Below are 27,029 nucleotides of genomic sequence, written 5' to 3'. Positions count from 1 at the left end.
AAAAACAAAAGAGAAAATAAAAAGATCAATAAAATCGAACAACTTCTTGCCAGACTTACCAAGAAAAAAGGAGACACATGTTACAAAGTTCAGGAATCAAAGAGGCAACATCAGTACAGATTTCATAGATGTTTAAAGGATAAAAAAGATGTATCTCAAACAACTTTATGCCCACAAATTAGAAAACATAGATAAATGGACACATTCCTTGAAAAAAAATGCAAAGCCTCATTTCCAAATCCTTTTAACAATTAGGGAGGCAGAGAGGTGCCAGACTAAAGCATGGGGACAGGGAATAAACTAATCACTTGTTCTTGGGATATTTTCAATACTTCCATGCCTGAGATATGGAAGGTTCTTTGGTATAAAATATCCAAGTGTCCTGAGTTTCCCTCTGCAATTCTGAGATTACAAAAAAAAACCAGCTGGTCTTGCCAAGATTTGTGAGGCAGGTGTTTGTCACCCAAGAGTTCAACTAAATCCCAAACCTAACAGAGCAGTTTCTATTCCCTCATATCTAAATCCTAAGAAACCTGAAACACCAATCAGAAAGAATATATGCACCCCTATGCTCAAAGCAGCACAATTTACAATAGCTAAGATCTGGAAACAGCGCAAGTGCCCATCAGTAGATGAGTGGATAAAAAAGCTGTGGAATACTGTGCAGCTGTAAAAAAAAAAAAAAGAAGGATCTCTTACCCTTTGAGACAACATGGAGGGACCTAGAAAGTATTATGCTAAACAAAATAAGCCAATCAGAGAAAGACAAGTATCACATGATCTCACTCATATGTAGAATCTAATGAACAAAATAAACTGATGAACAAAGTAGATCCAGACATATAGAATCATGGAACAGACTGACGAATCTTAGAAGGCAGGGGTGGGTGGGTGGGGAGTGATTAACTGGGGAACTTATATGCATATGTGCATAACCCATGGACACAGACAATAGTGTGGTGAAGGCCTGGAAGGGGCGGGGGGCAGGGTGGAAAGGGTCAATGGGAACAAAAGGGGGGACATCTGTAATACTTTCAACAATAAAGATAAATTTTAAAATAAATAAATAAAAAGTAGATTATCCTGTCAAAAATAAAAATAAATTCTAATTGAATGAACTTCAGTAAAAGCAAAAGATTCTGATAATGGGGTTGCAGGTGATGGTGCCATGTCTGTGAAAATGCTTCCGGCTGCACTCAACACAGGCCACATTCTTAAGAAATTAATTATGAGCAGTTGCCTCAATGGAATTAATAGCCTTCTGGTCTGAGTCCAGCCTGATACTGAGGTCCATGGGCACACACGAGAGGCTAACTGCGACTGCAGCTGGTCCATGTTCTTTGGTTCTAGCTGGACCCACACAAGGGACTGAAATGTCCCCCCAGGCCTGTTCTCACACTCTGAAACCCACCCTTCGAAGTCCTGCATTACTTCCTAAGAGATATCTGGAAGCCCACCAGGGGGGTAGAAAAGATACAACGTAATTCCTGGAAACCATCCTACGTCCATTTTTAAGTCAAAAAAAGCAAACCACTTTTTCCAATATTTTAATCAAGAGGCAAATACAAACCTAAGAACCTAAGGCCTATTATTACCTCTCTCCTCACCTGCAATACTAATAACTGAAATCGATTCTGACATTGACCTTTGGAGAACTCGATCCTCTTGGTATAAATTAAAACTTGTGTTTTTTAACTCAAAATGAGCTTTGGAATCCTGCTTAGATTAAATATTCTACATGTTATAAATGCTTTGGGATAATCAATGTATGCTTCAAGTATTTGATGTGCAGGTGGAAATAATAAGGTTTTACTATAGGGGAATAAATGAACTAAAAAATGTTCATGACATTCCATTACATTGTAAAAGCAGGTAACATTAAATAAACATTATGCCAATGGACACAGACAACAGGGGGGTAAGGGCATGAATGGGGGGTTGGGGGGTAATGAGGGAATAAGGATACATATGTAATACCTTAATCAATAAAGAAATTAAAAAAATAAACAGTATGCCTCTAACTTTGAAAAGAGACATAGAATTAGCTGCTTAGAGAAAACATTATAAAGGCATTATGTTAATAATTGTTATCTTAGTATAATGAGATGGCAGATGACTTTCGTTTTCTTCTTTGAGCATTCTGGCATTTTTTAAATTTTCTATGATAAATGAGCAATGTTTTGTAATAAAAATAGTTTTTAAAAGAAAATTTGTAAGAGAAAGGTGATTTAGGGATTCTAATTCCCTCCTAAAGAATCAAAGAATTGGGAGGAATTCTGAGAGACTTCAGCCCAGGCATTCTCAGGCTTTTAGGTAAACCATTCAAGCATGGAAACTTTATAAAGCATTTAACCTGGGCTTTACCACTAAATATGTCTTCAGAACTAACTGTGCTACCTCATGGGCAGACCTAATCATAATGTCAACAATAACATTATGAGTGATTAGTTTCCAAACTGCATTCAAGAGCCTTTTGGCCAGCAATAGACACTGTTGCACCTGAAAGCCACGGCCCCACCATGATACATGGGTTGTTCAGTAGATGGCTTTTATTTCCAACCTCACTTTTCTTTTTTCTTTATTGGTTAAGGTATTACATATGTGTCCTTATCCCCTCATTGTCCCCCTCCCCCCTCCACTCATGCCCTCACCCCCCTGGTATGTGTGTCCATAGGTTAGGCCAGTGGTCAGCAAACTCATTAGTCAACAGAGTGGCAAACCGCATACAAATCCTTTGGTTGATCTCTCCCTCTTACCCTACCTTCCCCTACCTTCCCTCTGAGGTTTGATGGTCTGATCGATGCTTCTCTGTCTCTGGATCTATTTTTGTTCATCAGTTTATGTTGTTCATTATATTCTACAAATGATTGAGATCATGTGATATTTATCTTTCTCTGACTGGCTTATTTCACTTAGCATAATGCTCTCCAGTTCCATCCATGCTCCAACCTCACTTTTAACAAAGGTTCCTTCTCATTTTCTTAAATATAACTATAAAAAAAACCTAGGGGCCAGGGTGCTGGCTGTCAACTGGAAGCATGAACAGGAAGGTGGGAGTGAGCTACATGTGAGGTCCATTTGCTGGATGAGAAGTTCAAGCTGATACACATGATTCTCTTGAAAAATGGACCACTGACACAAAATCTGGAAACCCCGAAAAACAGGTAATCTGAGAGGATGAAGTCTATTTCCAAATGCATTTTTTTTCATGTTCCTGTGATCCAGGTGAGCTATATGAGGGCTAGACATGGCCTGCAGGTTGGGGGCACCTGACAGGCAGTAGTTAAGAAGTGTCTGATAACTTAGCAGCACAACTTTCTAGCCTTTCAAAAGAAGCTGCTGGAGTGGTTCTTTTTTACTGCCTGGAAACACCAGGAACCATGGGGAATGGTCCGAACCAGGAGCGAGGAATCCCTCAACCGTTTGTTGAAATACTGAGTCTCTCAAAGATGCTGACTTCCAGTGGATCTGCTTCTGCTTCAGGCCCTTAGAGCAACCAGAAGATGTACTAGTAAGTGCTAGAGTTAGGATACACACACACCACAGACCTGCTCTCCCAACCACTGTCTAAAGACCCAAGCTTTTACTTACTTCAGGTCATGGTTGGGGATCGAATCTGAATTTATTTACCTAGAAAAGGAAGGCTACTCTATGACAAATGTGAAAGCTGCTGGGAATTCAATGTTATCAATGAAGGATTCACCTGAGCCTTCTACATTGTTAGAGATTCCAGTGAGCTCTCCACTGAATTGTCAAAATAGAGAATCTCTTCCTTAGCTTGAGTGCTGATGGTCCTACCTGGGGATGAGAACATGGGGACAGAGATTCAATTTCCTAATTAGTAAAGTAAAGCTTGGAGATTTAAAATGGCTGCAGAGTAAGTGGATGCTGCACAGACACGCTCCCAGGAACAAACTGGAATTACAACTAAAATACAAAAAAAAACTTCCTGAATAATCAATGGAAGACTCACTGGAGAGAATCCTGACACCCGAGGACTGAAAGTGGAGACTTCATAGACACTAGTAGATGGGGCAGGAGTGCGAAAGGGCTGGCCAGGCTCCCACAAACAGCAACTGAAGTTCCAGAGAGATATCTAAGCCATGGTGGGGGTGCCACTGAGAACTCTGGGATCTAATCCCAAAGCTGGGCCCCCCAGCAGAGAATACCACAACTGAGGAGGGTACCCACATAACATCAGCCTGTGAAAAGCAGCAGGGCTGCAGTCTGCCGGGGAGCCATGGCTGGAAATTCAGGCACCCTCTTAAAGGACTAAAGCACAAAATTTCCTGTGGAGCCACCCACCCTGTGCTCCAGCAGAGGAAGGGCAGAGTGGACTAGAGCTGTGTGAGCAGAAGCCAGGATTGGGGTCAGGGGGTCAGAAGGCAGACACCCCAAGTTTCCTGGGCTGAGTCATTCCCTCACGCAGTGGAGGACATCTTTCCTACACAGACATTTGCCTTGCTTGGCAGTAAGACAGTTGACCCACCCTATTGGAAAACACCTTGCCCTGAGGCCACTTAAGAGACTAAAAATCACTATTTAGCCTCCAGGCAGAAGCTGTCCAACTGCATTTCCTAAAATGATAGAATTGTTCTATAACAGTGTTATCCAATATGGCCACCACTAGCCATATGTGCCTATAAAGCACCTGAAATGTGGCTATTGTGACTGAGGAAATAAAGTTAAATTTAATCAATTTTAATTAGTTAACATTTTTAAAGAAAAAAATCTGATAATTTTATTTTTCTCCCCAATAAGCATATATACTAGAGGCCTGTTGCACGAAGAGATTCGTGCAATAGGCCTTCCTTCTCTTGGCTTCCAGCACCAGTTTTCCTCCAGCACCCAGGACCCAGGCTTTCACTCTGGCCAGAGTCTGCCTTCTTCAACTTTGCTGCAGACTCCGGAGTCTGCAGTCTTGTCTTCGCTGAGGCACTCCGCTTCTGTAGATCCCTTTGCCCCCCCACCCTCCCTCTCATAGCAGGCATCCTGCCCCACCTAGCCACTCTGCACCTGGAGCAGCTGGGAAGCCGCCATCTTTGGCCTTCTAATTTGCATACTCACTCTGATTGGCTGTGGGCGTAGAGGAGGTACAGTCAATTTACATGTTTGTCTATTATTAGGTAAGATATATATATATATATACTGAGTGGCCAGATTGTTATGATCTCTGAACACATAATAATCTGGCCACTCAGTGTGTGTGTGTGTGTGTGTGTGTGTGTGTGTGTGTGTGTGTATACACACACACACACACACACACACACATATATATGTATATGTATATGTATATGTATATATTAGAGGCCCGGTGCATGAATTCGTGCATGGGTGGGGTCTGGCCAGCCTGGCCAGGGGGAAGGGACAAGGGCAGTTGGCCGGCCTGCCTGCTGGTCGAACTGCTGGTCAAGGGGACAATTTGCATATTAGCCTTTTATTATATAGGACATACACTAAGTGGCCAGATTATTATGCATTCAGAGATCATAATAACCTGGCCACTCAGTGTATATTATATAACAGTATGTATAGCTATTACAACATTATTGACTATATTCCCTATACTATACTTTACATCCCTGTGACTATTTTGTAACTATCAATCTGTACTTCTTAATCCCTTCACCTTTTTCACACAGCTCCCCAACCCTCCTCCCATCTGGCAACCATCAGTCTGTTCTCTGTATCTGAGCCTGTTTCAATTTTGTTTGTTTATTTTGTTCTTTCAATTCCACAAACTAGTGAAATCATGGTATTTCTCTTTCTCTGACTGACGTACTTCACTCGGCATAATACTCTCTAGGTCAGCCGTGGGCAAACTACGGCCCGCGGGCCGGATCCGGTCCGTTCGGCTGTTCTATCCAGCCCGCGGAGCCGAAAGAGCAGAGGGTTCTCTTGCTCTCCCCTCCGCTCCTTCACCAGCAGCAGTGTTAACATGGCAACGTCGGGAAACATGGCCGCAGCTCCTTCTTCTAAGTGGGCGGATATAAATTCATTCAGTAGAAGGAACAACCTCTCAATCTTCCAGAGGCTCCTTGTAATGCCCGCGGACGCGTCTCCCAACATCACCCTGGGAATGCGTAGACACGTTATCGTGGTGATGTAGGGAGACACGCCCCTGGAGAGCACAGTATCAGAACCTTTCTGAGGTAAGATTAAGAGCTCTACTCAAACACAATTTTTTCCTGTTCCCACAGTCTGTACATCACAATGACTTGTTAATAAAACAACAAAGACTTTCAGCTTTTAGTCACTTCAACTGGTGGCCTGTCCTTTGTCACAAAACCCTGAAACAGCACCAGAAGAGGTGCAACTGGAACTCATCGATCTTCAGTCTGACTTTGTCCTAAAGGAGAAATTCAGCTCTCTTGAACTAAGAGACTTTTATGCTTCACTTAATGAAGCCACTTTTCCAAACATCCGGAGGATAGCACAGAAGATACTGGTGCTGTTTGGGTCAACCTATGTTTGTGAGCAGACATTTAGCGTCATGAACATCAACAAAGCCCCTCACAGATCCAGCTTAACTGACGAACACCTCAGATCTATCCTGAGAATAGCCACAACAAAACTAACTCCAGACTTTGATGCATTAGCTAAAAAAGGAGACCAACAACACTGTTCCCACTGAAGTTGATGTTTTAAAGACCAAAAACCTTTCAACCCAGTCTACATTGCCATCTACATCTATGTCCCGGGCATAATTTGGAAGTTGCACTAAAGAAAATGTTTAATTTACTGTTTACACATTTTGTTCTTTTCTATTTGTTTTAGTTTTCAATTATTTTATTATATTTAAGTTTAATTTGAAAAGCTTTTGTACCTTTCCTTTGTTAGGCAATTTTATTTTGCCTTTGCCATCTTCAATATAAGGTATGTTATTGTGCTATGATTCCTCCATTTTTTGAAGTTTCAAATTATAATAATTAGTGTTCACATTCTTCTTGTTAAAATGTTTGAAATGAATAAAACTATTGAAATTAAAAAAAAAGACCATACCCTTTTATGTAATGATGTTTACTTTGAATTTATATTAGTTCACACAAACACTCCATCCATGCTTTTGTTCCGGCCCTCCGGTCCAGTTTAAGAACCCATTGTGGCCCTCGAGTCAAAAAGTTTGCCCACCCCTGCTCTAGGTCCATCCATGCTGTCAAAAATGGTAGTATTTCTTTCTTTTTAAGGCCAAGTAATATTCCATTGTCTATATGTAGCACATCTAGTTTAGCCATTGTCTTTTGATTAATCCATTTATATTTAAGTGATAGGTATGTAGTTATTACCATTTCATTACTTGTTTTCCGATTATTTTTGTAGTTCTTCTCTGTTCCTTTCTTATTTTCTTGCTGTCTTTTCTTATATGTTGCTGACTTTCTCTAGTGTGCTGTTTCAATTCGTTTCTCTTTATTCCTTGTATAGCTCTTGTAGATCTTTTGTTTCTGTTACCATGTGCTTCATACATACCAAGCTATGTTTATAGCAGTGTATTTTAAGTTGATGATCTTAAGTTTGAACATATTCTATAATTACTACCATTTTTTCTCACCCCCTCCACGTGTTTCTGTCATTATTTTTTACTTTTTGTGTATGTGTGTGTGTGTGTGTATCCCTTAGTCTACTGTGTAATTACACATGACCTTCCTACTTTTGGCTATTAACCTTTCTACTAACTATAGTTTTGGTTGATCCACTGCTTTTTATTATATGTTTGTCTTTGTTAATGAGAATTTTTTCTTTGTGATATTTTCTTACTCATATCTTTTTATTTTTCTTCTCCTTCTCCTTCTTCTTAAAGAAGTCCCTTTAACATTTCTTATAATACTGGTTTAGTGGTGATGAACTCCTTTTAGCTTTCTCTTGTTGGGGAAGTTCCTTATCTGTACTTAGATTCTAAATGCTAGCCTTCTGGATAGACTAATCTTGATTGTAGGTTCTTCCTTTTCATCACTCAGAATATTTTGTGCCAATCCCTTCTGGCCTGCAAAGTTTCTGATAAGAAATCAGCTGATAGTCTTATGGGAGTTCCCTTGTAGGTAACTCACTGCTTTTCTCTTGCTGCTTTTAAGATCCTCTTTGTCTTTATCCTTTGGCATTTTAATTATGGTGTGAGCCCCTTTGGGCTCCTCTTTTCTGGGACTCTTTGCACTTCCTAAACTTGTATGTCTATTTCCTTTGGGAGGTTAGGGAATTCTTAAGTCATTATTTCTCCAAATAGATTTTCAATCCCTTACTTTCTCTCTTTTCCTTCTGGTACCCCTATAATGTGAATGTTGATCCCTTAATGCTCATTTTTTTTTAAACTGATTCTTTCTGCTGTTCTGATTGGTTCGTTCCCACTTATCTCCAGATAAGAAGAGAGAGAATGGGGCATAAAATAATATTTGAAGAAATATTGCTTAAAGTTTCCCAAATGTACTGAAAACATACATCTACAGATTCCAGAAACTCTGAAAACTCAAAACAATCATCAGAATGAGACTTAGATATTATACAGATGTTGAAATTATCAGGCAAAGAAAAAATAACTATAGTTAATATGTTAAAAGCTCTAATGGGGAAAGTAGACAATATGTAAGAACAAATGAGTAATGTAATAAGAGAAATGGAAACTCCAAGAAAGAATTAAAAGGAAATGCTAGAAATAAAAAAAAGCGCTGTAATAGAAATGAAGAATGCTTTGGTGGACACCGTCAAGGGATGAATCAATGGGCTTGAAGAGAGGTCAATACAAACTTTCCAAACTGAAATGCAGAGAGAAAAGAATGGCGGGGGTGGGTGGGGGGGTGGGGGGAAGGATCAGATCAACAAAACCTGTAGGGCAACTGCAACCGGTTTAATATACACATAACTAGAATACCAGAAGGAGAAGGAAGAGAACACAGAGAAGAAATATTTCAAGTAATAGTGGCCAAGAACATTCCAAAATTAATAACAGAAGACATCAAGGAAGCTTAGAGAACACTAAGCAGGAACCATACCTAGGTAAATCATATACAAGCTACAAAAAAAAAAAACGAAGAGGAAGAGGAAGAAGAGGAGGAAGAGGAGGCAGAGGAAAAAGGAGGAGTATGAGGGGAAATCTTGAAAGAAGCCTGGGGTTGGCCTGAGAGGGGGAAGGCAGGAAGGTGCTCACATGGGACAGCAATGAACCTACCTTACCTATAGAGGATCAAGGATCAGAATTACAGAGGATTTCTCAGAGAAACTATGCAAGCGAGATAATAGAATAAAATATTTAAAATTCTGAAAGAAAAAAACCAGTGATCTAGAATTCTATACCATCAAATTTATCTTTCAAATGTGAAGGAAAAATAAAGACTTTCTTAGATCTGCACCACAAGAAATGCTAAAAGAAGTCCTTCAGGCAGAAGGAACACAATATAGGTCAGAAACTTGGATTCACATAATGAAAGGAAGAGTGTTAGAAAAGAAATTAAAATAAAATATTATCTGTTTTTATTCTTAATTCATCTAAGAATATTAATAAAATAATAATAGTAACAATGTATTGATTTATATAGCATACGGAAAGTGAAATGAATAACAATGGTGTCAAGGAATGAGAGGCAGGAAGTGGGAAATGCTTATATAAGGTACCCGTAATACATCTGAAGTGGTACGGTGTTATTTGAAGGTAGACTTACGTTAGTTTAAAATGCATATTGCCGAGAGAAAAATGGCGGCGGAATAGACAGACGTGTTCCGAGCCTTATCCCAGAGCAGAAAGAAAAAACAGCTGAGGGTCGCACTAGGAGTGTTTGTTGGCAAGTTGGGGGACAGCTGAACTCCAGAAGAAGGTGGGAGACTGCTAGACGGGGTTCCCCTGACTTGGCAGCTCCCACTGCGGCTGGGTCCCCTACCGGAGCTGCGGGCTTGGATGCGTAGTCTGCGCCATCTGGAACCGGAAAGTGGAGCTTATCAGAAGCCTGAGAATCCACAACTGCGGCACCCACGGAACAGCTGCGAGCCCCAGAACAACGCTCCCCAATTGGCGCAAACACACGGGTTCAGAGGAGCTCTACACTCCACCCCTGAAAGGTCAGATTTCACCTAGGATAAGGTGAGGTCTCTGGTCCCGGCAGGAGAGAGGAACGCGCGTTTTGCGGGAGCTGGAGGACCAGGGAAGTCTGTGCCTAGGAAAATCCGTGGCTGTTGGGGCTGGCGTGATCCGTGAATGTGGAAGGGGGTCCTCAGAGCTGCTAACAGAAGGGCTCTCTAAAAAGCAACCCATTTTGATCTGACGTGCAGGGACACCCTAAGAATTTCAGGGATGTGCTAGACTTACGCACAGCCACGGAGTGCGCACACTTGGGCTTTTTCCTCTTGAAATTCTTGCTTCTGATTACTAAGCCCAATACATAGGATCACCCAGTTGGGGACACCCTGGGAGACTGCAAGGGAAAGTTGTTTTCTGGATCCTGGGGATCGGAGCGGGGAGTGACCATCGGAGAGCCAGCTCTGAGGCAGCCCACTCCCACAAACCAGTAGTGAGTGCCACAGGGAAAGAAGGCTCTAACACTGCCTAGAGAGGCCATAGATAAACCCGGAAGTCAGTCCAGAAACACTGCCACCCAGGGGCTGAATCACAAATTGACTCTTGTGTAATCAAAAATAAAGGAATACGAATTAAGACACACCACCTGCTTAAAATCAGGACTGGCTTACATCACTGAAGAGCAGTGGAAGGCAGGGAACTGCAATACTGTCCGAACTGAGAAACAGGCGTGCCAAACAGAACAACAGAGGAAGTGAATGACCTTCACTACTCCACATTTTATTTTTATTTTTTATTTTTTTATTTTCATTTTTTGCATCTTTTACTAAAGAAACTAATTTTTTTCTTTTTTCCTCACTTGATTTTACCTTTTTAATTATTACACTTTTATTTTCAATCCATATTATTACTACTGCTATTTTATCTTTTTTTTTTTTAAGTGTCATTTTATTTTCTCTTCATTTGTTTTGGGATTAATGTTCTACATTCTATTTTTATCTTTCCTTTAGCATCATTTTACTCTATCTCAACTCTACCTTTATGCCATCACTCTCTTCCTCACTTTTCCCTTTTCGGTGTCCTGTTTATCTTACCCCTTTCCTGCTTTAGATTTTCCCTATTCTTTCTGTTTACCCCCGTTAAAATTTCACCCTACTTATATATCTAATCTGCAATCCCCTGCTCCAAGTCCATACACACCTCTCTCTTTGCTGTCTTAACTATCCAAAAAAATTGTTTTTCTCTCTGTCCTTTTGTTGTTGTTCGCTTGAATGTAGATTATATCGAATTTTTATGCTTTTTGTGAGATTGTTTTGCTTATTCTTCTTTTGTTTATTTTTTTGTTTGTTTAGTGCTTTTGTTTTCCCTTGCCTCACTCAATATTAGTTGGTGTTGTAGTTTGTATTAATCCCCAGGTACTTGTTGCTGGCATTTGCTGAGATAAGTGATTGTTCTATTGGAGTTTTACCCCCAATATATATAGTCTGTTTCCCTTTCTCTCATAGTCTCTTTCTTGTCTCTCTTACTTTTTTTTTCTTCTTTTTTTCCCTTTTCCCAATTTCATTTTGACACTCCTTTTTTTTTCTTCTTCTTTCCTCTTCTTCTTTCTCTCCTATACCCTAATTTGCCTTTCTCTGGTGGTCACCTTTATTGGAGGTTATTAATATCGTGAATACATTTCTGTTCAGTGCCTTGTGTGTTGTACCTGGTAGTGCTGTATTTTGTGCCTTTAAATCAACGCAGGAGAGAGAGAACTACATAACCAGACACCCAGAGAAAAGAGACCATGGGGAGACAAAGACACAGCCCGCATATGAAAGAAAAGCAGGCATCACCAGAAAAGGAAGTAAACGAAATGGAGGCAAGCAACCTTCCAGAAAAATAATTCAGAGAAATGGTCATAAGGTGGCTGAAAAGAATGAAAGACAAATTCGACAATATGAGCAAGAACCAAGAAGAAATGAAGAAGAACCAAGAAGAAATGAAAAATGACATCGCTGCTGTAAAGAACTCAATAGAAAGCATCAAGAGTAGACTAGAAGAAGCAGAGGACCACATCAGTGAGCTAGAAGACAAGATGAGAAAAAATACCCAAGTAGAGCAACTTCTAAAAAAAAAAATTAAAAGGCAGGAGGAGAGCCTAAGGGAACTTTGGGACAACACGAAACAAAACAACATCCGCATAATAGGGGTTCCAGAAGGAAAGGAAGCTGAGCAAGGAATAGAAAACCTCTTTGAAGAAATAATGACAGAAAATTTCCCTGATATAGAGAAGAAAAAACCCACACAAATCCAAGAAGCTCACAGAGTCCCAAGCAAAATGAACCCCAAAAGACCGACGCCAAGGCACATTATAATTAAATTGGCAAACACCAACGACAAAGTAAGAATCTTAAAAGCATCAAGAGAGAGACAGAGAGTTACCTACAAAGGAACCCCCATCAGACTAGCAACTGATTTCTCAACAGAAACTCATCAGGCCAGAAGGGAATGGAATGAAATATACAAAGTCATGCAAAGGAAGGGTCTGAATCCAAGAATACTGTACCCAGGAAGGCTATCAATCAAAATTGAAGGTGAAATCAGGAGCTTCACAGACAAAAAAGGACTAAGGGAATTTATTACCACCAAACCAGCAATGCAAGAAATGCTAAAGGGTCTGCTGTAAAAAAAAAAAAAAAGAAATAGGAAGCGAAGAAGGAACACAGGTGTGAAGAATAGAAATGGCGACAAATAAGTACCTATCAATAATAACTTTAAATGTAAACGGATTAAATGCCCCAATCAAAAGACATAGGGTAATGGATTGGATAAGAAAACATGACCCATATATCTGCTGTCTACAAGAAACCCACCTCAGAAAAAAAGACGCACACAGACTGAGGGTGAAGGGATGGAAAAAGGTTTTCCAGGCAAATGGAACTGAAAAAAAAGCTGGGGTAGCAATACTTATATCTGACAAATTAGATCTCAAACTGAAGGACATAACAAGAGATAAGGAAGGCCACTTCATAACACTAAAGGGAGTAATCCAACAAGAAGAAATAACTCTGGTAAACAGATATGCACCCAATACAGGAGCACCCAAATACATAAAAAAAACTCCTGGAGGATATCAAGTGAGAGATTGACAGCAATACAATCATAGTAGGAGACTTTAATACCCCACTATCACCATTGGACAAATCCTCTAAACAAAAAATCAGCAAAGAAACATCAATCCTAAATGACTCACTAGACCAGATGGAATTAATTGACATCTTACCCCAAAGCCACAGAATATACATTCTTCTCAAGTGCACATAGGTCATTTTCAAAGATAGACCGTATGTTGGGACATAGGCAAAGTCTCTTCAAATTCAAGAAGATAGAAATCATATCAAGCATCTTCTCAGACCACAGTGGCATAAAACTAGAAATCAACTACAATAAAAACAACCCAAAGAAATCAAACACATGGAGGCTAAACAGTATCCTATTAAACAATGATTGGGTTACCAGAGAGATCAAAGAGAAATAAAAAACATCATGGCAACAAATGACAATGAAAACATTACAATCCAAAATCTACGGGACACAGCAAAAGCAGTCTTGAGAGGGAAGTTCATAGCTCTACAAGCCTACTGCAAAAAAAAAGAAACAATGGTAATAAATTACCTAACCCAACAACTCTAAGAGTTAGAAAAAGAGCAACAAGAAAAGCCCAGTGTAAGCAGAAGGAAGGAAATAATAAGGATCAGAGCGGAGATAAACGACCTAGAGACCAAAGAAACAATACAAAAGATCAACAAAACCAAGAGCTGGTTCTTTGAAAGGATAAACAAGATTGATGAACCTCTAGCCAGGTTCACCAAGAAGCAAAGAGAGAGGACCCAATTAAACAAAATCAGAAATGAAAGAGGTGAAATAACAACAGATCCCGCCGAAATACAAAGCATTGTTAAAAATTCTACGAACAACTCTATTCCAAGAAACTGGACAACCTGGAGGAAATGGACATATTCCTAGAAAAATATAACCTTCCAATACTCAATCAAGAAGAATCTAAACAGCTCAATATGCCAGTAACTATGGAAGAAATTGAAGCAGTCATCAAAGAGCTTCCGGCAAACAAAAGCCCGGGGCCAGACGGCTTCACAGGAGAGTTTTACCAAACATTCAAGGAAGAACTAAAACCTATCCTCCTCAGACTATTCCAAAAAATTCAAGAGGAAAGAACACTTCCAATCTCCTTCTATGAAGCCAGCATCACCCTAATACCAAAACCAGATAAAGACAACACAATGAAGGAGAATTACAGGCCAATATCCCTCATGAATGTAGATGCCAAAATCCTCAACAAAATTCTAGCAAATCAGATCTAGCACTACATCAGAAAGATCATATACCATGACCAAGTAGGGTTTATCCCAGGAATGCAAGGATGGTACTATATCCGAAAATCAATAAATGTGATACATCACATAAACAAATTGAAAGATAAAAATCACATAGTCATATCAATTGATGCAGAAAAAGCATTTGACAAAATCCAACACCCTTTCTTGATAAAAACTCTCAACAAGGTGGGAATAGAAGGATCATACCTCAACATAATAAAAGCTATATATGATAAACCCACAGCTAACATCATACTAAATGGGCAAAAACTAAAACCATTTCCCCTAAGAACAGGAACAAGACAAGGATGCCCACTCTCACCACTCCTGTTTGACATAGTACTAGAAGTATTAGTCATTGCAATTAGACAAGAAGAAGAAATAAAAGGCATCCAAATTGGAAAAGAAGAAGTAAAGCTGTCCTTATTTGCAGATGACATGATATTGTACATAAAAAACCCGAAAGACTCCATCAAAAAACTAACAGACTTAATAAATGAATTCGGCAATGTAGCAGGATACAAAATTAATGCCAAGAAATCTATGGCATTTCTATACACCAACAGTGAATTTACAGAAAGAGAGACTGAAAAAGCAATCCCATTTTTCCATTGCACCAAAAAAATTAAGATACTAAGGAATAAACCTAACCAAGGAGGTAAAAGACCTATACGCGGAAAACTACAGGACACTGAAAAAAGAGATAGAGGAAGATGTTAACAGATGGAAGAACATACCATGTTCATGTATTGGTAGAATCAACATCATCAAAATGTCCATACTACCCAAAGCAATCTATAGATTCAATGCACTCCCCATTAAAATACCAACGGCATATTTCACAGACCTAGAAAGAACTCTCCAAAAATTCATCTGGAATAAAAAAAGACACTGAATAGCCACAGCAATCCTGAGTAAGAAGAATAAAGTAGGAGGGATCTCAATACCAGATTTCAAGCTGTATTACAAAGCCACTGTCCTCAAAACAGCCTGGTCCTGGCACAAGAACAGACATATAGATCAATGGAATAGAATAGAGAATCCAGATATGGACCCAAACCAATATGCGCAATTAATATTTGACAAAGGAGGCATGAGCATACAATGGAGTCAAGACAGTCTCTTCAATAAATGGTGTTGGGAAAATTGGACAGATACATGCAAAAAAATGAAACTAGATCACCAACTTACACCATACACAAAAATAAACTCAAAATGGATACAGGACTTAAATATAATACGGGAAACCATAAAAATACTAGAGGAATCCACAGGCAGCAAAATCTCAGACATATGCCAAAAGAACTTCTTCACTGATACTGCCCCTAGGGCAATGGAAGCCAAAGAGAAAATAAACAAATGGGACTACATCAAAATAAAAAGCTTTTGCACAGCAAAAGAAACCATCAACAAAACAACAAGAAACCCCACTGTATGGGAGAACATATTTGCAAATGGTATCACTGATAAAGGTTTAATTTCCAACATCTACAGGCAGCTTATACAACTTAATAAAAGGAAGATAAATGATCCAATAAAAAAATGGGCAACGGACCTAAATAGAATCTTTTCGAAAGAAGACAGAAGGAAGGCCAAGAGACACATGAAAACATGCTCAAAGTCACTAATTATCCGAGAGATGCAAATCAAAACGACAATGCGATACCATCTCACACCTATCAGAATGGCTATCATCAACAAATCAACAAACGACAAGTGTTGGCGAGGATGCGGAGAAAAAGGAACCCTCGTGCACTGCTGGTGGGAATGCAGACTGGTGCAGCCACTGTGGAGAACAGGATGGAGTTTCCTCAAAAAACTGAAAATGGAACTCCCATTTGACCCAGTAATCCCACTCCTAGGAATATATCCTAAGAAACCAGAAACACCAATCAGAAAGGATATATGCACCCCCATGTTCATAGCAGCACAATTTACAATAGCTAAGATTTGGAAACAGCCTAGGTGCCCGTCAGCAGATGACTGGATCAGAAAACTATGGTACATCTACACAATGGAATACTATGCTGCCATAAAAAAAGAAGGAATTACTACCATTTGTAGGCACCTGGATGGAATTAGAGAACATTATGCTAAGTGAAATAAGCCAGTCAATGAAAGAAAAATACCACGTGATCTCACTCATTTGGGGATAATGAAAAACATTATAAACTGATGAACCAAAAGATAGTTACAGAGGCAGTAAAGCATCAAACAGACTGTCTAATTACAGCGGTAAGGTTAGGGAGAGGTGGGGGAAATAAGAGATCAACTGAAGGACTTGTATGCATGCATATAAGAGTAACCAACGGATGCAAAACATTGGGGTGTGAGGGCATGTATGGGAGTGGGATGGGGGGGGGCAATGGTAAGATATGTACACATATAATACCTTAATAAAAATTTGAAAAAAATAAAAATAAAAATAAAATGCGTATTGCCAACTCTATGGCAATCACTAACAAAACTGTTTTGAGTAAAAAAACAACAACAACAAAAACACCACCTCAGAGGCACAGCTAGTTTTATACCATGAAATACCCACACATGGGTGGGGCACAGGTATTAAAGTTAACACAGGGAGGCAAAGTGAAGGTCTGGGAATGAAAGAGATTCTACCTTCTACAGGGTGGAGAAAGTGTAAAGTGATGGAATTTCCTTTTAACAGAACACACAACACACACACACACACACACACACACACACACACACACACACACACACACACAAACTGCTCCTGCTTATTGAAAAGAAATGTGCTCAGCTAAGACATGTCTTATTATTCAGATAAAGGTCAAGTTGAAAAGCAAACAGATGGCAGCTTCAAAAACAATTTCCTTGTTTGTTCTCAAGTGTGTTGACATTTGAGGACAGAAATGTGAAGCGCTGCTCAGGAGTATGGTCCTCTCACACCCTAATGACAACAGTTAAGTAAATACTCAAAATAAGCATTACCGGCAATCAAAAGTAGAAACCACATTCTTTCAGTGAAAAGTTGCCCAGTACCTTTAGCTGTGGGCCAGAAAGGGGAAAAACTGAGTTGCAGCCTCATAGAAAACCTTGAATCCTCCCAGTGATGTGAGGGAGCATGAAAAGAATGAGACAGAGGACAAAAGTAGAGGTTAATTATAGCAGTTTCATGTCCATTTAATAAATAAGAACCAACATTTGTAGTGTGACAGAGAACTGTGGACACCCCTGGGTATGTCCTCTGAACCATTCAGGTTTTTGACTCATTTTCAAGAAAAACATGCCCAAGGTCATAAGTTTCTCATTGCATTTTCTTTTGCCTTTTCTTTCTCTTTCATGCTTTGGAAACTCAGAGCTGCTCCCCTTAGGACCTGTGAGGCTCCCCCTAGGGCTCTTTCTGTTTTTAAAGAGAAGCAAATGAAAACTACAGCTCTCTTCTTTGAGTTGGTTGGGGTGGGGGGTGTGGGGGCAGCCTGCTGTTTTTCTGTGGAACAGAGCAAATACCAAGGTCACTTTCTGTTTGTCACTACATATTTACTAGTAACTCAGCTCTTAGAGAAATCAACATTGAGTGGTTTTGTGGGTCTACTGGGATGACAAATTTTATCAGAGGGGCAACCAAAGCCCATGGGCAACAAAACCCCCAAATATATAATTGGAGTAAAAGCTGTCCTTTAGTTTAACCACCTTCAGGGTCTACAATCTGGGAACATGACTAAAATCCCTGAAGTGGAGGTAGCACAGCTCCCCACTGGTCCTCAACTGGCTGTAGGTGTCTCAGAGGCAGCCAGCACAAAGGCTCAGAAGACTCTTTGCCACGCCTGGATGTTAGCACCAGCCACCAATTGCTGCCCAATCTCTGGTTTGAATAATTGCAAGTGAGCACCTAACTGTCAATAAATGAATGATTTTCCTCCTGCAATTAGTCAAAAACTCTATCCGTACTTCATAATTGTACCAAAAAAAAAAAAAAATGTGGCTCCTGCATTCCATTGGCCCATTCAAACTTCCTCACAAGCCTCCATCTGCTGAGTAGCAGCTGGATAAATCTTGAATGCACAGTCACACTGTCTTATCTTGGTGTTAAAACAGCTCTCTGAGTCCTCAGTGGCCTCTGAGGTCAGGTGGCTGGTGTGAATGAGCACCTGGGCCCTGGTGCACACCAGTGAGGGCACTCTGTTGCTCAGCGGCAAAAGTCCCTCCCTGGCTGACCTGACCATACCTCAGCTCTCACTAGCACTACAGAACTCTTATGTTGTACCTAGGAAGCCAGAAGGAGGTGATTTCTAAGATCTGCAGGGACTGTCCATACAGTTAAGAGATGAGGTCATGACCCCTCTGCCCTCCTGGTTGAAGCTGTTCCCTAATAACCTCTAGGGCAGGCTCATATCTCCTCTTCCACCAAGACCCATGGTCAGCCCAATGGACACCCGCACAGCTCTCTTCTTCACCCTTCCCATGGTGAGTGACACCTTACATTAACTCCTTCCATGTCCTGATGCTTAAATGTCTGGTTGGCCCATCTACTCAGCTGCAGCACGTTCGTGGAGACCTGGAGCCATTCTGCATAGCAGTCTCTCCTTCCAGAATTCCCACCAAAGACCAGAACACAGGCCCACATGGCTTCCATTTTTACATCAACTTAACTCCCACCCCAAGAATTATGGCTTGCAGTAGGGAACCAGAACATCAAGTGTGGCCTCTGCTATCCCTCTATCTGTCCCCTTCGCCCTCCCACCTACTCTTCTAACCTGGGGGCTTTCCTTCACCTCCCTTCCTGCTGGCAAGGGCTTCTCCCTACATCATTCCTCTTGACTCATCTTCTCTCCACATCTTCCCCTGGGCTATAATGATAATATATATGGCTGTAGTGAACTTGATTTACAGTGAAAAGGAAGGAAAACACATCTGTCTACTCTTTTCAAAACACTGTATCCCTTGAGTTTGCTTCTCCCAATGTTGTGTTCTCTCTCTGGCTAGTTCTTTTTGGGTGTTTTGATGGTACAATAGTACAATTTACCCCAGGTTCTATGCTACCCAATCTTTACTATTTTGAGAATAAATACAATTAAAGATTTAAAATTTTTTCATAAACTTTAGAGAAGCAAAAAATAGATACCTACAAAACTATGAGAAATTTTGCCTCTTAAACTTGGGAGATGTTAGAAAGAAATGTCCGCTTTCACCTCTTGCCCTTCTTTCTGTGTACTCGGTTTTCTTATTGTGAATGTGTCTTCTGGGAAGTTCTGTGACACACAGTTACTGTATTTCTTCAATGCATGGAGCCCTCACATGTTTTTCATGCCCACAGAAATAGCTAAGTGACTTCCAGGCTGCCCAGTGGCCACAAGATACTGATGTCTATGGTACACTCTCTGCTGGAATTATTCTGAAGTCAAATTCTTACACATATGGAAAGCTATGTGTTACACTAATTTTTTAAAAATTCTATACTCCTCAATAAATAAATAAAAGATTTTTACAGTATTGATCAGATGTAGTTAAAGCAAAAACTCAACACATTAAATTTATAAAATATATAAGCAAGTTGATAAACACAATCAAGAAAGAAATCAACTAAAACTAGACAGACACATGCAAAAAAAATGAAACTAGACCACTTTCTTACACCATATGTAAAAATAAACTCAAAATGAATTAAACACTTAAATGTAAGACCTGAAACCATAAAACTCGTGGAAGAAAACACAGATAGTAACCTCTTTGACATTAGTCTTAGCAATATTTTTTTAATATACTTTTCTTTGTTTCAGAGAGGAAAGCAGCAGAAGAAAGAGATAGAAACATCTATGAAGAGAGAGAATCATTGATCGGCTGCCTCCTGCATGCCACCACCAGGGGTAGAGCCCACAATCCAGGCATGTGCCCTGACTGGGAATTGAACTGTGACATCCTGGTTCATAGGTTGACACTCAATCACTGAGCCATGCCAGCTGGGTGGTCTTAGCAATATTTTTTTGGATATGTTTCCTCAAGTAAAGGTAACAATAACCAAAATAAACAAATGAACTACATCAAACTAAAAAGCTTTTGCACAGCAGAGAAAATAAGACAAAAAAGCAACCTACTAAATGGGAGGACATATTTGCAAATGATATATCCAATAAGGAGCTAATAACCAAAATATATAAAGGACTTATACAACTCAATATCAAAAAATAAGCAATCCAATTAAAAAATGGTTAGAGGACTGAATAGACACTTCTCCAACAAGGACATACAGATGGCCAATAGACACATGAAAATATTCACAACATCATTAGTCATCAGGGAAATGCAAATCAAAACCACAATGAGATATCACCTCAGACCTGTCAGAATGGCTATTATCAAAAAGTCATCAGATAATAAGTGTTGGCAAGGATGTGGAGAAAAGGGGGACCTCCATGCACTGTTGACAGGATTGTAAAATGGTGTTGTCACTATGGAAAATAGGATGAAGATTCCTCAAAAAAATAAAAAATAGAACAACCTAGGTGTCCATCAATAAAGAAGATGTGGTACATGTATAAAATGGAATATTACTCAGCCACAAAAAGAATAAAATCTTGCCATTTGCAACAACATGGATGGGTCCAGAGAATATTATGCTAAGTGAAACAAGTTGGACAGAGAAAGACAAATACTATATGCTTTTACTTATATGTGGAATCTAAAAAACCAAGCAAATGAACAAAGCAGAAATGGACTCATGAATACAGAGAACAACTGATAGTTGCCAGAGAGGTGTAGGTGAAGTGAATGGGCCAAAAGGGTGAAGGGAAGTAAGAGGTGGAAATTTCCAATTATAAAATAAATAAATCACAGGAATGTAATGTACAGCATAAGGAATATAGTCAGTAATATTGTAATAATTTTGTATGGTGACAGATGGTTACTAGACTTCTTGTGGTGATCACTTTGTAAGGCATATAAATGTCAAATCATGCTATACACCTGAAACTAATATAATATTGATTTCAACTATAATTTTTAAATCAATAAATTTAAAATAATAAATAAAAATATAAGCTATGTAAAATCAAATATTTTTTCAAGTAAAGGAATCAGCCTGGCTGGTGTGGACCTATGAACCAGGAGATCCCAGGTTTGATTCCAGGTCAAGGCACATGCCCGGGTTGCGGGCTCAATCCCCAGTAGGGGGCATGCAGGAGGAGCCAATCTCTGATTCTCTCTCATCATTGATGTTTCTATCTCTCACTCCCTCTCTCTTCTTCTCTGAAATCAATAAAAAATAAATAAATAATTAAAATAAGTAAAGGAATCAACTAGGTGGCATTCCAATTTTTAAAGCCATTTTAAAAATACAAAGTTCGAAGGAACATTTGAATCTGTTTGTGTCTCTCCTCGTGTGTGTGTGTGTGTGTGTGTGTGTGTGTGTGTGTGTGTGTGTGTTTAGGTAGATAAACTGGGTTTGGTTATTGGAAGATGAGTATATGTTTATTTCTTTGAGTTCATCATGGGAGGCTAAAATTTTAATTTTTTTAACTTGTTGTGAGGTCCTAGCTCACTAGGGAAGGGGCTATAATTTATGATCTTTACACTGAAGGTGAAAGACCTGGTGCTGTGCCTGGGGGGGCCAAGTGAATAAAAAAGCATGAAGGATGGGCAGCTGGCCTCAGCCCAAGAAGGACAATCAGAAGGGAGTTTTCTCCTGAACCAAGGAACTACCCACTATTAAAATCTGGCCTAAAAAAAAATCTGGCCTAATAGATAGCTCCCCTGGCGTCATATTAGCCAGTCCTTTATCCTTCACTCAAGGAGCAGAAGCGGGTGCTGGATGTTCTTTCCAGCATGATCTCCCAAAGGGGAGGGGAAGTGTGAGAAGCAGCTCCAGAAAAACTCCCCTCCGATCCTTCCCCTCCCACCCCAGCCTGCTGGACTGTCTATAAACTGACAACCCATTCTTTCTGAGCTCTCCATTCTATTCCTGTGGTCGTTTGTTTGCAAGCCGGTTCTATTGTACCCAATTATCACTATGGGTTCTGTAATATACCTCAGTATCTGGTGGTGTGTGTCCTAAAGGACATTTCATAGATAGACTCTTACTTCTCCCCTTCCTAAGGGAAAGAGACAGCAGAAAAACACCTTACGAATGTTCTCTCTCACAATTTGGCATCTTCAGGACAAACCTGTATGCTGACTTGGTTTGAGGCACAGCCTTTAAGCTGAAGGCTCCAAAATGTATGTACAGACCTTGATCCCCTCTTGGTTTCTGCAACTGCCTCCATACTGGCCTATCTGCCTCCAGCCTCACTCCCCAAGGCTGCTTAGAGTGACCTTTCAAAACTTGGTATCTGCATGTCACCTGTACACTTCAAACCTTAGCACCACAGGATGAAACCCAAATTTCTGAGTTGCACACCAGACCTCTATGACCCAGAACTCTGCTTCTCTAACCTCAGTGAAACTCCCTAGACAACCCCCACCACTTGTACCCAACACTTCAGCCATTCTTCATTACCTCTGTTCTAAAACTCATGTGTCCTTCTCCCTCCCTCCCAACGTTTGCACCTGCTACTTCCCATGGCCTTAGGCAGCTCTCTACCCTCATCCCTCATTCCCCATTTCTACATGTCCAGTTCCAGAGTTCTTCCCTCCATGAAGCCTCCCAACACCCCTCTCCACCCCACCCCACATCCCACCACCACCACAAGGCACCATGCTGCAGCATAATTACTTCTGTGCTTTTCCCTGAACTTGAGAACTCAGAAAAGAAAGAGGCTCTCGATAAAGTGTTCACTGGGGAATGAACATAAGCAAAGGGCTAGCAGATGGCTGGATCAAATTTTAGAGGCCTCTGATCTTCAAGCAGGGAAGTGGAGTTCATATCAAATCACTGTGTGGACTGAGACGCATTCCTGGGCATGGAAGTGATGAGAATAAACACCTGTTTTAGTAAAAGTAAACTAGCAATGCCATGCGGGATGGAGTGGAGGATGGCGCAACATTGGGCTGGAAATTATAGGAGGAGGTTGCTGCAGATGACAATGGTCTCTGCTGAAGCTGCCGAGAGAATGGAAAGGATGGGCCAATGTCGAGAGCTCGTGTGAAGCTCTAGCTGCTGGATCTGTGAACATTCTAGAAATGCTCATAGTAGCAGCAGTTGTCAACTGTCATAGGCAACTAAGGAAGGTGACACACACACAACCTCCTAGGTGAACACCCCATGCCATGGGTACCTGACTTTCCTGCATTTCTATTTTTATCTCCATCCTCGAAGTCAGTGGATTTAAGAGAGCTACAGTTAAATGTCCATGAAATGAATTCACCTCAAGAGTCATTCTGTTCTCTATTCATTGTTGTTTGCCCAAAATGTGGTAGGATGAAGGCCTGCAGGGAGGAGACCCTCCTACCTGAGCTCCTTCCGGCAGCCTATGGTTCCCGCTCAGAGGACACATCTCCCTCGGCACCACTGCTGGCACTGCGGTCTTCTTTGCGAGGAGCGTTTCGTTCTTTGCTTGATTCAGAAGGCCCTTTGGCTCTGGTCTTTTCTTTCCTCTGCTGCTGTTTTTCAAGCTTTGACAGCTGATTACCAAAAGTCAAAAAAAATTATTTTACAGATGTAAACATGTGCCTAAATATCCAAAACAATTATTTCACAAACAGCAACCACTGAAAAAGCTTTTATCGGATAGCCTGGTGACCACAGTGGTTCCCATGTGCCAAATTATACACAAAATGTTTATCAGCCAGGTACCTGCATCATTAACACAGATTAGCCATTAGTGTGTCTCTCTCAGACTCCCCCCATAACTCAATTTGTCATGTGGTATTTGAGAAAAGTCAACCAACAGGCTTCTTTGGCAGCTGAGTAGAGCCCTACAAATGGCAAGGCTCTTAGTCGTATTTTTTTCTTTGATGTCGCTATAGTTTTTTCTTACCAAGTTGTCTTCCCATTTACTGTTTTTTAAAGAGTGATCAAAACACTTCACTATTTGCTAAAGATAAGAGAGAGGCTGTGAATAAAGTACATTATTCAGACATCGTTTTTGTTCTTTGAGATTGCACTTGACTCATCCACAGCCAAAACTCCACGTCCTCCTACCAGGCTGGTGGTGGCTACACAGGGACACTGGCCATGGGAACCCTCTCAGATGTCTTCCAGACCATCTGGGGACATGCCTGCAACATCCAACCCCAAAGGATCCTGAGTCTACTTCTCCCCTGGATATCTCCCCAAACTGTCCAAAGAAACCACAGACTAGATGATCAAAAGAAACTTAGATCATCTGACAGTCTGAGCAACAGTACAGCCACTCCAGAAAGGCCTGCTGAGACACGTGCTGAGAAGACTGGCCAAGTTTTGATCCGTGGGATTTTCTTGAACCAAAAAAGTCATCTGTAACAGTCCAAGGGACAGCAACACCCAGTTCCATCTGCCTCTCAGACCACAACTGCAAACATTTTCTGGTTCACATGGAAAGGAGGAAACAATACAGGGAAGGCTTTTCTCAACTGGTTCCTGCTCCATCTCCAAAGATGAAGAAAAGTCACTGTGACCAAACCACCTGTTCATCTCTATATTACAAACAGACTTTGAGCTAAATCGTTAGGTAGATCAACAATCAGAAGCTCTCAATTTGGTCCATAAAGCCAATTTTATGGATAGTTGACTTAGAATGTTATCTTTCCGAATTCCTCGTTTACCTGAAAAGCTGGGTACTAAACAACTAGGTTGGTTAACATGCTAACTAGATTTTGTGAATGAAGACATCACTTCACCTTTGACCCACCGACTCTCCTCCCAGGTAACTCCCCTAGATAAATTCACACTCGCATGGGCAGGAAAGGCTCATAGGAATGTGCACTGCAGTGTGTCTGTATTAGAAAAACCTAGAAATAACCCAAATGTCCACTGACAGGAGGATAGATAAATATAATGTGGTGTAGTCACAAGAAGCAATAGTGTAAAGCAGTTCTAAATGTATCAGAATAGGTAAGTCTTTAAAATGATGTTATGTGAACTAAATTAAACTTCAGAAAGCTGTATAAAGCAGGATTCCATTTACACAAAACAACACTATGTATTCTAATGGGCTCATGAAGATCCAGTATTGACTGGAGAATACAAACCAACTTCAGTACATTAGTTAACTTTGGAGAGAAAGAGAAGAGAATGGGATCATAGTGGAATGAATATATATGGGCTTCAACTATTAACTTTCACTTCTATAAAAACACAACCAGATCTAGGACAGGGCTGCTGACATAAGCCACTACATGAACTGCTTGCTATTAGCACTTGGACCACTGATGATAAGATACTCGTGCCAGGATATAAACCAACACATAACTTCCTTCCTCAATAAAAACTTGCTATGGAAAATGTATCAACTACCGGACTGTGTGCTTACTGGTGTGACTCATTTCATTCTAGTGAAAGCTCTTGTCTCGCCACAGCCTGGTAACAAACAGTTCATGTGCAGTCACTTCAAGCAGGAAAGACCTAGAGCAAGGACGACAGATGGTTACCCATTTTAAAAATCAGAGTAATGGTTGTACAGAATTCCTGGCTATGTTGTTCCCTGTACTATTTCTTTTCCCTGGATGATTATTTTTCTCTGTACTGTTCTACCACAGGTTAGGGAGGAATTTCTTGCAGCTAAGATGACAGCCTTCCTTCCTTGTTTCCCTTTTGATGTTAAAATGCTCTTTCTTTTATGAAATGACTAGAGGCCCAGTACACAAAATTCATGCATGGGTAGGGTCCCTAGGCCTGGCCAGCAATCAGGACCAATCTGTGGGGCGACAGGCGGGGCGATTGGGGGGGGGGAGGCAGCCCACTGGCACCCACCTTTGCTGGCCTGGGGCCTGAGGGCTGGGGGCAGCTCCTGCGTTGAGCTGCCTCCAGCCCGCATCATAGAGACCACTCGTTCCACCGTTCGGTCAATTTGCATATTAGGCTTTTATTATATAGGATGAGGATAGTAGATGGGAGTCTCTTTCTCTCTTGCAAAATGATCCTGGACTGCACAATGTGAATGTACTTAACACTGTTCAACTGTAAAACTTAAAAATGATTATTAGGAGGGGAAACCAAGATGGCAGCATAGGTAAACACCTAAACTGCTGCCTCACACAACAATTTCAAAACTACAACTAAAAGACAAAACGGACATCATCCAGAACCACAGGAAGGCTGGCTGAGTGGAAATTCTACAACTGGAAGGAAAGAGAAAAGCACACTGAGACTCACAGGAGCTGCGGAAGGCAGAGGTATGGAGGTGCACGCGCCGAGAAGGCTGGCAACTGAGTACGTGGCTGGATTTCTCAATAGGGAGGGAGACAAAAGCTCCCAACTGCTCTGAACTCCAGTTCCGGGTGAGACTCTGGGGACCCAGACTCATTTGGGGAGAAACTGGACTGTCTGGCAGCGGGCGAAATTCAAGGGCGGCTTTCTCTCAGAGGTGCTTGCAGCGATTACCATGGGACACTGAGACCCAGGGGCCTCTTAGGGCAGGGCTGATGGGAAGCCATTGCTGCCTGCTCCACCCTGAGATCCCACCCCACAAAGCCATTCCTGATTGCTCCGCCCTGAGACTCCGCCCCATCCAAGCTGAGTGCAGAGGCTTTTGCATATGAATGGCCCGGTCCTTTGAATTCTAAACTTACCTAACAAACTGCAGCTGAGTCAGTGAGACCCAGAACATCCAAAACAT

At 40.8% G+C, this 27,029-nt stretch overlaps 1 protein-coding gene across 2 annotated transcripts in view; it reads right to left on the bottom strand.

Moving 5' to 3' along the window:
- DTD1 (D-aminoacyl-tRNA deacylase 1) overlaps positions 1–27,029 on the bottom strand; it is a 196,425-nt gene that overhangs the window by 2,025 nt on the left and 167,371 nt on the right. Inside the window, exons 5-6 of one of the 2 annotated variants that reach the window (XM_080684542.1) lie at positions 23,724–23,895; positions 9,648–9,898 (exon numbers count right to left, since the gene is read on the bottom strand). In XM_080684542.1, coding sequence (XP_080540668.1) covers positions 23,743–23,895 — 153 coding nt within the window. In that variant the 3' untranslated portion in view covers positions 9,648–9,898; positions 23,724–23,742. Of the gene's footprint in view, positions 1–9,647; positions 9,899–23,723; positions 23,896–27,029 lie in introns of those variants that run through there. The other variant, XM_080684541.1, reaches the window with a different exon arrangement.

The sequence above is a fragment of the Plecotus auritus genome (assembly GCF_963455305.1).
Source record: "Plecotus auritus genome assembly, chromosome: 8".
In the NCBI taxonomy this organism is placed as follows: Eukaryota; Metazoa; Chordata; class Mammalia; order Chiroptera; family Vespertilionidae; genus Plecotus; species Plecotus auritus.
This window is presented reverse-complemented; position numbering and strand designations above follow the sequence as displayed.